Source organism: Nansenia antarctica (genome assembly GCF_963989245.1).
Source record: "Nansenia antarctica genome assembly, chromosome: 5".
NCBI lineage: Eukaryota > Metazoa > Chordata > Actinopteri > Argentiniformes > Microstomatidae > Nansenia > Nansenia antarctica.
The window spans coordinates 60,403,063-60,417,487 of record NC_137690.1 but is presented as its reverse complement, the minus strand read 5'-3'; the positions used below and the strand labels follow the sequence as shown (position 1 = coordinate 60,417,487).

Below are 14,425 nucleotides of genomic sequence, written 5' to 3'. Positions count from 1 at the left end.
AGAGAGATAAAATGAGAGAGAGAAGAATGTGAGAACAGCTAGTTCTTAAAGTTACAGGATAGGACTGTGAAATGTCAGCAGTGTTTAAGAACCTTTTTAGTTGTTGTAAACTATGTTTTGGAGCTTCCACTAATACCCCTAGGGAAGGCACATGCTATCTTTCCCATTCGCTGCATTTGTGACAGCAATAGGGGCGTGTAGTCAACTAGTGTGGGACTTCCTAAGAGCTGGGAAGGCATCAGCCAATTGGATCAAGGCATGGTCTTCTTCAATAGGTTTATCTATAGATAATCTATCTGCCCCCTACTAGGGCCAATAAATGATTGACCTGTGACACTGGAGCTGTGTTGATATTGTGATGAACCTGTGTGGGAAGGGACATTCGGGCTGATTGCCTAATTATGGACAGCCGTGCACTGTGGAAAGCATCATGGGGATAAAAGAAAGAGCAAAGCATTCTTTCAGGGCTGCTGGAGTACAGGACTCTTCACACGGAGGGAGGGGGTCATTCACAGTTTGTATGCTGCTGGTGATGAAGATAGGCAGCCAGGGGGAGAGTTCCAGACATTAGGAGGGGAGACTAGGTGCCTCCTTTAGCCAGATAGGGCCGGGGATTGTAGGGGTGTGCGCACTCTCCTACATTCTCCAGCCTTGGGATTCAGCACTCGGCCTGCCGCTAGTCAGCACAACCGACTGTTGTTCCGGTTCCCCCGGGGGGTCGGATCATGCAACAAGCTTCAGACCCCGAGGGAGAGTCTCGCCGCCTGGGGCGAGTTAAGTTTTGACCATTCATTATTTCTTGTTTAATGTTCATGTGATGTGTTACTTCCCTACCCCTGTCTGTCGTCATTAGGTTTTTATAATTGGGGAACACCAGAGGCGGTGGTACCAGTCGGCCAGCAGAGGTGGAAGAGCGGAGTGAGGTGTTTGGTGGCTGACCATTGCTTGCATGTAGGAGGGGGCAGTTCCCTTTGCTGCCCGGTAGGCAAGCAGCAGGGTCTTGAACCTGATGCGAGCTGCTACTGGGAGCCAGTGAAGAATGCAAAGTAGAGGGGTAACATTGGCGAATTTGGGGAGGTTGAACACCAGACAGGCGGAAGATTTCTGGATGAGCTGCAGAGATCTGATGGAGTAGGCGGGGAGCCCGGCCAAGAGTGCATTGCAGTAGTCAAGCCGGGAGATGACCAGTGTCTGGACCAAGAGTTGAGCTGGCTCTCTGGTGAGGAATGGACGTATCCTACTGATGTTGTAGAGGAAGAATCTGCAGGAGCGTGAATTATGAATCCCAAAACAAAACGGTACATTTCGCAACAAGTCTGACATTTCCATCTGCACAGAAAACCACACCCATACGTTCCATCCTCCAGCCAAAACAGACACACAAGTTTCCACTGCCAGAGTTCCAGACGACCACACAACAGCCAGACACATGGCCGATAGAGTCTGCAACACAGCCAGGCTAGCCAGCCAGCCAGCCAGCTGCACACACACACACACACACACACACATACACACAAACACAGTCACATGCACACACCCATGCCCACACACACACACACACACACACACACACACACACACACACACACACACACACACACAGGAGGGCTAGTCCCATGCATCCTCAGGAATGTTCCTGCATTCCTTCCACTTGCCAGTGATGTAGCTAAATCGTAAAGAAGAGGGACAAGTGCTAGCATGTGTCCTCCCCCTAAAACACACACACACACACACACACACACACACAGATATACAGATGCGCACGCACGCGCACACGCGCGCGCACACACACACACACACACACACACACACACACACACACACACACACACACAGATGCATACAGATGCACACGCATGCACACACACAGGACATTAATTTGGTAGTGAGTGTTAGTATTAAATATCAAACAATTGCAAAAGTTAGTTTTGGGAAGTGATTCAATGTCATGTTGTTCGTCTGAGTTCATTGTTTTGCAGTCAGTGAAACCTGGACTCTTGTCTGGAGCACAGACTGGATCTGGAGCCTCCAGCTCACTGAGACAGAGTAGTGCTGCTCTCTGCTGGAGGTTTAGCTGTGCTGCAGTGTGGAGGGAAAACCCTCCAAACTTGAATGAATGGTCTTTATTGAATGAATGAATGAATGGTCTTTATTTGTCATTGATATAGTACAGGTACCAAACACCGAAATTTGGGAGGGGGGGCTCCCCTGGTGCTAGGAAGCTTGAATTCTTATGTATCTGTTATCAAGAAACCAAAGTTAGGGGTGCTTGGTGGCATAGCACATTAAGGTGGCATAGCACATTAAGGCGTCAGCCATATAATCGCAGGGTCCACGGCTCGATTGCGGCCATCGACATATCCTGCATGTCATCCGTCCTCTCTCTCACCCATCTTTCCTGTCAATCTCTCCTGTCTCTATCCCAATAAAACAGAAATGTCCTAAAAACATACGTAACAAAGTTAATTCAGACCTCATTTTATTTGACAGAAACTTTTCAATACACCGAAATCATTATGCACAGAGAGAGATACTCTACAACACAGGGCAGAGAAAAACCTCAAAGATTTCCTTGAAAAGCAGCCTTTTTATTTCCCAAATGACCTCTTTGTTCCCAACTTTTCACCTCTTAAACTTTAAACCAGATGTAACTTTTCACCTCTTCATACAAATCATAGGTAACCTTTCACCGCTATATATGCTCAGGAATGTGTTATTGCAACAACAGTAGCTACAAAAAGTCAACATGAGTCTCAAGTCAAAGGTTCACTACAACAGTCAAATGATTAGTATCCAATATATCATATTATTCACTGAAAATATGAATATAGCATTAATAATCAGTTGACAAACTATCACAAGTCTACAGCAGTTAATAGTGAAGTTTCTGGCACAGGCACATGCACACACACACACACACACACACACACACACACACACACACACACACACACACACACATATTTATCCAACTATCTATTAGTTGTGCTAAATGTTAACTTGCACGTGCCTGTCTGTTTGTAAGACAAATATTACAGAGAGATAAGATGCAGTAGTCATGTGATTAAGTGGCTGGGAGTCAGTAGTCCAAACTTGTGTCTCTTGTTATGTCTAATTGAGTTCATCAAATCATAATAGAGCATCTCTTCAAATGTCTGTCTTCTCTTCAAATGTCTGTCTTCTCTTCAAATGTCTTCAAGAGTCTTTGAGCTCTGTTACACTCTTATTAACATAGGCCTAGGCCTATATACATTCTCCGTGCAAAAATGTAGTGTGGCTTCTAACTAAGTACCTGGTTAGAAAAACATGAGGGCGTGGCCTTCAACATATATGTATTTGATTAACCTGTATGGATTCATAAAGACACCACCACTTGGACTGACGGGTACACGCTTAATATGAATGAATGAATGGTCTTTATTGTCATTAATACAGTACAGGTACCATACAACGAAATTTGGGAGGGGGGGCTCCCCTGGTGCTAGGAAAAAAAACTAAAAACAAGAAGGGAAAAGAGATGGTTTACATAAATAAAGGCTATGTACACTATCCACTATACTATACTATACTATACAAATAAAACACTGTGCTGTACTCTATGCTATGCTATACCTATATTCTAACATTTCCTATCTCTGAACCTTATGTACCCGAGGGTTGTCATATTGCACATAGTGTTATTGCACATTCATTTAATAGCCTATATCACTGGCGGGAAACGGTGGGATTTGGCAAACCGAATAATCATCATCATCATCATCCCAATTTTCTCATTTCTCGTGACTTCTGGCGTCGTCCATCTCTCTGTTGCATAAATTATGCCAAATCGTATCTGATTTCCTTATGGGTCGGAATGTTTATTAATATTAGTCCTGTTTATTCTTGGTAATCCTGTTGACAAAACAATACATCTGAATAGGCCTACAATGATTTAGTAGAAAATAAAGAAATATTTTCGTCCCTTCGCGCAGTTTATCATAGAGGGTTAATGTTTAGAAACGTTGTTCTCGTGACAGCAACCTTGTATGGTCACAGGTTGAACTGGAGCTATCGCTAATATGATAGACCTAACGGTCCTAACCGGTTATCCGCTTTGCGTTTGCCCAACACGTGCCTATACGCTGTGTAGGAATGGTGACGTGAATGTCCCCAGGCCTATGACTAATAATATTAAATAACATATTATGTTTGATTAAAAAAAATGTTTACGCCTTATAAAAATATAGCCTGACATTGCTCTTTTACAATTTGTGTAGGCCTATATGAATAGCCTAGCCTACTTGATTATTACGTCCTCAAAAACCATCATTTCCTCCTTATTGATCATATCCACCTCGAAGGAGTTAGGGACTAGGTTATCCAATATTAACGACACTAAAAACATTCTAGCGAAAACATCGACAAGATCCAAATGAAACTGCATAGAACAGACAACATGACAATCCACATGAGATATGACTGAATTAAATGTATAAGAAAATACGTCCGAACAAGAAGAACTAACATTTAACTAACATAACATCTTCATTTAGGTTTAGAGTACAATATTTCCTAAGCCATCAGTGAGATCCAATGTCAACCATGTTTTGATCCTTCAAATGTCGACTGTGGTTCTTGATCACACATTAGAACAAGATGAGTTTACTCTTCGAGACCATATCTAATTCCATTCACACTTCACGTCTGGTATCAGCATTAAGCATAACGCATTGGATTGTAGGCTTATTTCATGCCTAAAGCCATAGTGTACTCAAATGATGTCCTTAAACATCTCTTTATCAGCGAACCCAATTGGCTAATGTCTATTCTTCCTTGATACGTATAAATAAACGTCCATAAAGTTATTGTTCTAGTGGGTATAAAGGAACATGTAAGGCTATGATGGGGACGAGCCCGCATGAGGCGCGCGAGCTGCGCGGACTGAGAGATACCTATAATGAATGATGGGGTGCATCTTGTTATAAACATCACATGTTTGAGCGCGCAGCACCGCTATTAAATTATGGATCTCGGGGCACACGGGGGAAGAAAGAGCAGAGAATAGGTGTACAGGGAGCGCGTGGGAGCAGTTCTGCGTTTGGTGGGGTCCGTGTGAAGAGGCACCAGGCTATATCTTTGGAGTCTTGTTATATCCACACATAACAGCTCTTTCTCCAAGGTTGAAATGGGGAGTTTTACATATATTTTTGTATTGGCTTTCACGTTTTTCGTTTATAAAGCAGATGGAGGCAAAAGTAAGTGAAGTTTTGGATAATTAATTTGGACCCGAGCTTTGCTCGTCAATTACATATAGACACTTGCGTGTTAATGGGGCATAGGTAACCTAAATAAATGACTACATTGAAATAATCAAATATGTTATATTATGTTCCTCTTTGTAAAATATTGTGGTTACTGTTTTGATAATCTAATCCACACTGAAATTAGAGCATTTTTGAAGAATGTATCTTCTGTTCTGCAGTGGCCCATCTCCATATCTCTCTTATGGTAATTATCAAACTCATTGACCACCATGTCAACGCACAGCCTTCTATTAGACTAAATATCGTTTTTCACTCAATGTCTGCGGAAAGGGGCAAACCGCTTTTGTCCAAACAGTGTCCGCGCGCCTGTCCTGCCAGTCATAGTCCCATGAGCCCAATTATCTGAGAAGCGCGCGTGCACAAATGGGCGACATGTCTTGTGAATGTAGTTCCTTGTCATTTTCCATACTGTGTATTTTAGGTTATACAGCAATACACCTGTTTTCAAAATAGATATATTGTGTTTATTGATCAACATCACTAGAAATGGATGATAGTGGTGCGTAATACCAAATAGCAAATAACTTCACTATGACAACTTAATACAAATTAATCTAATTATAGAAATGTTTTTAAAGTCATTCTGATATTGTTGTGTAAGGCTTACCATTTTAATGGTTTGGTGTGGAGTTTTATTTAGTCATTATTATGATAATAAAAATAGAGAGAGGCAATTCTGGGTGAATAGGTTATACAAATGCAAAAGTATCCCCGACAAATTATATAACTCGATAAAACAATAAGGGGAACAACTCTCATGAATTCTATAATGCACTATCATCTAAGAAAATAAGAAAACATACGTGCTATATTAGTTTAGATGCATGGAGCTGTGTGTTTGGCTAAGTTCTATTTTATTTTTTATTCTTTCCAAATATCAAATTTTGTATACGTTTTATAATAGAATACATTAGGCTAACATTTAACATGCGCTTGAACTATGAGTACAAGCAAAATATTTGTATATTGTATATTATGATCCCCTCTCTCGTTCCTGCCTTGGCAATCCGCAACTGTCGTTTAGTGGTGAACATAACGCCAAAAGGCTTTGAGTTGTATTTTCGCTCCAGCCTGAAACTATCAGCACATAGGCCTATCTTACATTTAATTGAATAATAAACGGTCAAATCAAACATTTACACTTGTCTTTTGGCTATGATGATATTATCCCCCCCCCCCCACACACACACACACACACACACACACACACACACACCCTCTCTCTCTCTCTTTCTCTCTCTCACTCTCACTCTCTCTCTCATTTAGCATACCAGGACATGTTCCCCCACAAACATTCTTTATTGGCGAAGTTCCCACCGATCCCAGGGTGGAATCCGGACGGCAACCCGTGGGACGATTACCTCTATCCACCTTTTGGTCCCCCCAAGGACCTCCTTATGAGTAGGAAGAGTAAGCACCTGACTCTCACTACAAACACTTCGCACATGACATCCTTCACTTTGAAAGATTCTAGAGCATTTACTGTCCTGTTTAATCTTCTACAGAGAAACCCGTGAAAGTCCGCCTTACCAGCGACAGCCCGGCGATAAATGGCTCACTTGTCTCGTTCACCGCAAAGCTGGAGTACCCGAAGTGTCAGAGGGAGGATGCTAACGGGGACCTCGTGTGGGACGAGAAATGTGACGACGGTATGGAGCTGGAGGCCTCAGGTGCTTCCCAAAGACCGCACCACACAAGTACCACAACATAACCCTACGCACTTATGACATTTTTAGAATAGCCTAGTAAGTAAGTAAGTAAGTAAGTAAAGCTTTATTTATACCTTTCATACAAGAAATGCAGCTCAAAGTGCTTTACAACAGGAATAAGAACATAAAGTGAATATAAAAACATATATAAAAACATATACATGCATAGAAGCATATAAAATGCATGCATATAAAAGCAGGGGAAAACACTAAAAAGAAAAGGTAAAGATCTAACTTTTATAATCCCTTTCATCTCCCTACCTTACACAGTCTTTCTGTACTTCCCACTGGCTTTCCACCAGCACCACTATGAAAATATTTACTACCTAGTATATAATGGAGTAGAATATAGATCTTCATTGTCAACAGTAGTGCCAACAACGTGCCTTTTTCTTCACAAAAAAAGCAAAAACATCAGCACATCATGAAATTCATTTAAATTCAACAACTTTTTCTATATGCTACTAGAACAATAGTAGGCTATAGGCCTATAAGACCAACTATGGCCAACATATTGAGATCATTATATTATTGATTCAAATCATTTGCATCATACAAACACCAACATGCTTAAAACAGAACAATACATTACACTCATTTCTGACAGTAACTCTTCTCTCCCTGTCCCTGTTCAGCTAACGGACAGTTGCGCTCTGGCTATGTGTTCAACCATACCACCTCCACCTGGCTGGATGACTATGGCTTTGCGAAGTGCACAGACACAAAGAAATGCAACGTGTTCCCGGATGGAAAACCCTTTCCTCAGAGCAATGACTGGAGACATAAGGGCTATGTCTACGTGTTTCACACAATGGGTAGGAGGACAGGATACTTACACACACAGTAGGCCTATTCATGCTCACATACACACATACACACACACACACACACACACACACACACACACACACACACACACACACACACACACACACGTAAGGTGTAATCACATCTCTTCCACTGTCATCCCCACACCTTTGCCTCCCCTCTCTACCCCACCTCTCTCCTCCATCCTTCTTTTCCCCTACCTCCCTCCTCTCAGGTCAGTACTTTGAGGTATGCGATGGCTCCTCCGCCACCCTGACTGTTAACACCTCTGACATCACTCTGGGGGCGGGGCTAATGGAGGTGATGGTGTACAGGAAAAAGGAACGCAGAAAGTACACCCCCCTCGCCACAGACAAAAACGTCTTCTTCGTCACAGGTGGGTCCAAGAATATCCTGAAAAAAACAGCCCTCCCACACACACCACCTGGTCTCTCTCAGACAGACAGACAGACATACAGTGATGAATGGATCTATCTTTGCCTCCTCAGATAAGATCCCCCTGGCCGTCAACATGTCACAGAAGGCAGCAGCCAACCTGTCAGAGAATGTGTTTGTGCGCGGCGAAGATGTGGTGTTCAGTGTTGAAGTCCATGACCCCAGCCAGTACCTCAAGACCGCTGCCGCTGTCAACTACATCTGGGACTTCCAGGACGGCAACCAGCTGGTCACCCATAGTAACGTGGCCACCCACGCCTACAGCACGCTTGGCATTGTCCAAGTCAAGTTGACAGTTGAGGCAGCATTCCCCATCCAATGCCCTCCGGTCATGCCCACCCCTAAGAGTGTCACCTCCGCCCCTACCATAGGTACTGTACGCACACAGCTGGGCTTGCATTATCACATCCACATTGGTCACACAGGTGAGCGTCCATCTTCATGTAATATGTATGTTTGTTTCTCTCTCTTTACCAGCAGCACCCACACCTCCCCCTGGCACTCATGCCATCACTCACAGAATGGACACCACCCATGGTGAGGAGTAGCCCAGTGATAGCTAAACGTGTGTGTGTGTGTGTGTGTGTATATCTGTGTGTGTGTGTGTGTGTGTGTGTGTGTGTGCGTCTGTGTAGGTCATTGATTGTGTGAAAGAGGAGCTGTCATGCCAAATAGTGTCCGCCTGCCAAAATTTGTCCAGGTAATGTAATCAGGTCTTTCAAATGCCATGACGCGTTCGTTGCTATGCTGCCACTAGCATTACGGCACTCATTTCACAAGTAATGTTACCAAATTGGCTAGTTTAGCAAACAAACCCACATCACATCAGCCAAAGTAGTGATAAATATAATTCCATAACTGGATACTACTTCATTTCCAATCATAGCTAGCTAGCTAGCTTACTTATTTACTTATCATCTAGCAGCATGCCAGTCATTTGACTGAACTTTTACTGTTCCAAATGTACATTTGATTAGTAAGTAGTAAGCTAGCTAGCTCTAGCCATGATTGGAAACAAAGTAGTATCCAGTTATGGAATTATAGTTATCACTATGTTGGCTGATGTGATGTGGGTTTGTTTAGCTAATGGAGAAACAACGAGCGGTAGAGTTTACTCAGGAATGTCCGGAATGCTCGTGTTGGCATAGCAACAAACGCATCATGGCGTTCGAAAGACCTGATTACACTACCCAGACAAATGTTGGCAGGCGGACACTATTTGGCATGACAGAGCTTCATCCATTTAACATCTGAATGTCTGTATGAAGCTGTTGTAACGACTGGCTTCCCTACGACGGAGCCCCTTCCCCCGACGGTGGCAGACGTGACCCAGGGGTTCAACCCCACCTTTGCCCCGCCCTCTGGCCCCACCCCCATGGCCCAGCTCCGCCGGAGACGACTGGCCGCAACCGAATGCTTCCGTTACCTGCATGGAACATTCCTGGGGGAATTCACCCTCATCGGTAAGGCGGTCGATGATTGGCAATGTTGTATTAATTTACAGTAGTGGCTTGAACTTTTTCAGTAAAGCCATTCACCTATCCACCTATTCATCCATCCACCCACCCATCCACCCACTCATCCATCCACCCATCCATCCACTCATCCACCCACTCATCCACCCATCCACCCATCCACCCATTCACCTATCCACCCACCCACCCATCCACCCATCCACCTATCCACCCATCCACCCATCCACCCATCCACCCATCCACCCATCCACCCATCCACCTATCCACCCATCCACCCACTCATCCACCCATCCACCCATCCACTCATCCATCCACCCACCCACTCATACATCCACCCATCCACCCATTCACCTATCCACCCATTCACCCATCCACCCATCCACCCACTCATCCATCCACCCATTCACCCATCCACCCACTCATCCATCCACCTATCCACCCATCCACCCATCCACCCATCCACCCACCCATCCACCCATCCACCCATCCACCCATCCACCCATCCACCCATCCATTCACCTATCCACCCATCCACCCATCCACCCATCCACCCATCCATTCACCTATCCACCCATCCACCCATTCACCCATCCACCCATCCACCCACCTATCCACCTATCCACCCATCCACCCATCCACCCACCTATCCACCCATCCACCCATCCACCCACCCATCCACCCATCCACCCATCCACCCATCCACCCATCCACCCATCCATTCACCTATCCACCCATCCACCCATCCACCCATCCACCCATCCACCCACTCATCCACCCATCCACCCATCCACCCATCCACCCACTCATCCATCCACCCATCCATACATCCATCCACCCACTCATCCACCCATCCACCCACTCATCCATCCACCCATCCACCCACTCATCCACCCATCCACCCACTCATCCACCCACTCACCCATCCACCCATCCACCCATCCACCCACTCATCCATCCATCCACCCACCCATCCACCCATCCACCCACTCATCCACCCACTCACCCATCCACCCATCCACCCATCCACCCACTCATCCACCCACTCACCCATCCACCCATCCACCCATCCACCCACTCATCCATACATCCATCCATACATCCATACGTACATCCATCCATACATCCACCCATTCACCCATCCACCCACTCATCCATCCATACATCCATACATCCATACGTACATACCTTAGCAACTCCCTCCTTCCTCACCTAGACATAATGAGCATTCCAGCACTTTCAGGTCACAGATTTAGCTTCTTTGTTTGCCTTTACTCCTGCATGGCCTTGCACATTCACCACACCCTCATAGTAGCGCCCAGCAGATGCCCATGTGAGCTTCCTTCTTCCATAGAACCCAAGCAGAACGTAACCCAGAACGTAACCCTAACAAGCAACCAGCCAATCAGTCGGATCTTGGATGTGTCCGCTGCCAAAGTGACCAACACGGACATCAGTTTCCTGGTGAAGTGTCTGGGCAGGTGAGCTGGGCAGGGCAAGGATCACTTGATCATGTTGAACTAAAGAAATAAACTGCTTGCTACTATAATCATCATGACAGGATGTTGTAACTGACAATGATACATCCTGTGATCTAAAAAAAGCACTTTGAAAGCAATATTTATTTGATGTTTAATTTTATTCTTGTTCTCTCCTCCGGCCCCTCATCAGCACCCCCACCTCGGTGTGCACCATAGTGTCGGACACTACCTGTCAACAGGTGAGGAACATTGTGTGTGATGACGTGCCCCCGTCCTCCGGGTGTGAGGTGCGTCTGAAGCGGACCTTCCTGGAGCCAGGGACATATTGTGTCAACATCACTCTGGAGGGCACCAGCAGTCTGGCCCTTGCTACCACCATCGTCACCATCGGCAAACCCGACATCCCCGGTCAGTCACATGTCAAGACAGGTCTTTTTTGAACAGATTCATTCATTTCTGTGTTCTTTTATTATCTTTAATGTGTGTTCATTAAAGTTAGTTTCCTCAGTCTCTGTTACTCTGTCCATATCCATCACCATTTTTCTTCATCCCTCCACCTCTCTCTTTCTCTGTCTATTTTCCTTTCCTGTTTACCTCATCCTTCCTCCTCTACCCCCCCCCCCCCGAACTCATCTTTTCCCTCTTTTCTCAGCAGTGTCTAAGTCTTCCCATGCAGCTGAGGTGGTCCTCTCCTCCAGTGCTGTCCTGGTGGCCATCTTTGCCTTCATCGCTTTCATGGTGTACAAGTGAGTACAAACACATAATACACCATAATACACATAAAACACTTGGCACACATGGCCTCCATCATCAACAACTCTCTCTCTCTGTCTCTCTTTCTCTTCTTACTTTATATCCGTGACCTGTTTTCCTCTTTTCTCTCTTTGCCCTCCCTAAAACATGTCCTCTCACCTCCTATCACCCTCCCCTCTCATCTCTCTCTTTCTCTCTCTCAGGCGCTATAAAGTGTACAGGCCCGTGAGGAGGTCTCTGGTGGAGGATGCCAGTGGCCATGTTGGAGTTGGAGGTCACATGGGCAGGCTGAGGGATGCGTTGTTCCCCACCAATGAGGAGAGGAGTCGCCTCCTGACGGACAGGACCCCCCTGTAGACCCCATATAGTACTGCAGCTAAACCAGGGCTTTTGTTCTGAGAGTTTCCATATTTAGCACATTTTACATCATGAAGAAGACATCTATACAAATAGTCAAGAGAACGTCCTCACATTTTAGTGTGTGTCAAAGTAACACTGTTGATAAGTGAGTGCTAAATTTCACTTCTGCAAAGAAATGTAGTGAAACTAATAATAGCTTTTCTGTTTCGTAAATGTTCCTGTTGGAAAGCACAATTCTACTACAAAGGCGAGTATTGAGAGTAGTTTGTGATAACGCACTATCAACATTTCATGTTGGGGTTGGGACCATCCATTGGACCATGCACACAGCTTTATGGCCCCATTCCATTTTGGTCCCTAGCCCCCTCTCCCAATCCAGTCTAGAGGTTGTGGCTTAGGGCCAAAATGGAATGAGGCCAAGAAGACATTCAGAATGCTCTGTCCCCTGGACATGGAAGGTAAAACATGTTTTACTACTACTAAAAGGTCTTCATATTGTGATGCACAATCCTAATGATTTGACTTTTTAAAGATTCAAATCTTAGATATTTTGATTTTATATAAAGCAATGTGTGAGTGTGGGAAAATTAGAGTATTAATATAACTTGTTTGCATTCATCAATGTTTTATTTCTTTGTTCCATGTTATTTCATTTAGTTTCATAAATTAATTGACTTTAAAGGTCCAGTATATAGTTGAGCTTTAAAATAGTGTTAAATGTTCATTATGCGATACAGAAACTAGATCACATTAGAAATGTTCAGTATGCGATACAGAAACTAGATCACATTATAAATGTTCAAATGCTTTCTAAATTCTGGTGTCGAGGTCAAGCACTGGGCTTCCCTACAATCATTTGTTTACAAGGATACTGGATGCACGTTTGCGGTTTGCCACCATTAGAAAACAGGCTAGAAATGTGCTCAACTACATACTTCACCTTTACAGTCAAAAGGCCTGGTTTACTGTGTTTCTGTTCCATTGGTTACTGAGATGAGGACTCAGATGAGGATTCTAATAAACATTGCGACTAACCGCTTAGTCCCTGAAATCTATTGGAGGAGTGTGTGTGTGTGTGTTACTGTGCATGCATTCCGCAACAATGCTTGAAAATAACCAAGGTAAAAGCCTCATTACCATTACCATGAATCTCAATAGTCCTAAGACAAATAAGAGCAGAAGAAAGAACCAGACATTGCTCTCTAGGAAAGGTCTCCACTAATATAAAACAGACAGTTTCACTAAAGAAAGGAACCAGGACATAGTAACTCAGTAATTTTCTTACAGTTGTGGACAACACATTTCAAATGACAGCAGATGAATCAAGCCAGACAGAAAATACAGTAGATAGGAGCCAATTTGTATTTATTTATTCATTCAGAGGCATTTGACAAGTGGAGCCGTGTGAGGGGGAGTGAGGGGCACAAACATGGTCGCGGGGGGGGGGGGGAAATCATGCTGAAACCAGAGCACTTTTATATTTTAAAAAAGAAAAAGAAAAAGACTCCCAAGCCCAGTCCCTCATACTTCCCACACCAACATGATTTTCCACATTAGACAGCCAAGAAATGCTAACAGAACAAATCGCTATCAAATCAGCAGGTAAATGTAGCTTGAAGACATAAAAGGTAAGAAAAAGACGTGACTTTGTATCTTAAATCTCATACACCAGAAACAAAAGGCAGGCCCCTTTTTAAACATTTTTTTTTCTTCTTTCATCCATTGAATCCAAAATCATAAAGAGGTGATTTGACCGTTTCACAAAAAACCCAAGCAAGAAAGTTCAATACATGGAAGCCACACCACCAAAAATTAAAGAAGCAGAAATAAAAGCGACATGTTTGAGGATCCCAATCAATTAAGCTAGAAGAGGTTATTTATAAAACGCTGGCAAATGAAATATTTCTGATCACTTTCGATTAATCTTTAAATTCTAATGAGTACAACATGAATTATTTATTTTTCATTCATATCTGGGGAAGCGGGAGGCAGAGGAGAGGGACCCTAAATCTAACAAATAGAAGTATGCCTCTAATTCAAATACGTGTCTAAAGAGGTAGATAAAAAAAAAAAAAAGAGAGGAG

At 44.0% G+C, this 14,425-nt stretch overlaps 1 protein-coding gene across 1 annotated transcript; it reads left to right on the top strand.

Moving 5' to 3' along the window:
• Positions 1-6,580: 6,580 nt before the first annotated feature.
• gpnmb (glycoprotein (transmembrane) nmb) lies at positions 6,581-12,338 on the top strand (the record flags this gene model as incomplete). The annotated part of the gene is made up of 11 exons (XM_080531788.1): positions 6,581-6,713; positions 6,809-6,973; positions 7,648-7,827; positions 8,055-8,216; positions 8,329-8,646; positions 8,753-8,812; positions 9,544-9,738; positions 11,102-11,228; positions 11,419-11,636; positions 11,884-11,974; positions 12,185-12,338. 11 exons carry the CDS (start codon positions 6,581-6,583, stop codon positions 12,336-12,338), a joined length of 1,803 nt encoding a protein of 600 aa, XP_080387914.1.
• Positions 12,339-14,425: the final 2,087 nt, after the last annotated feature.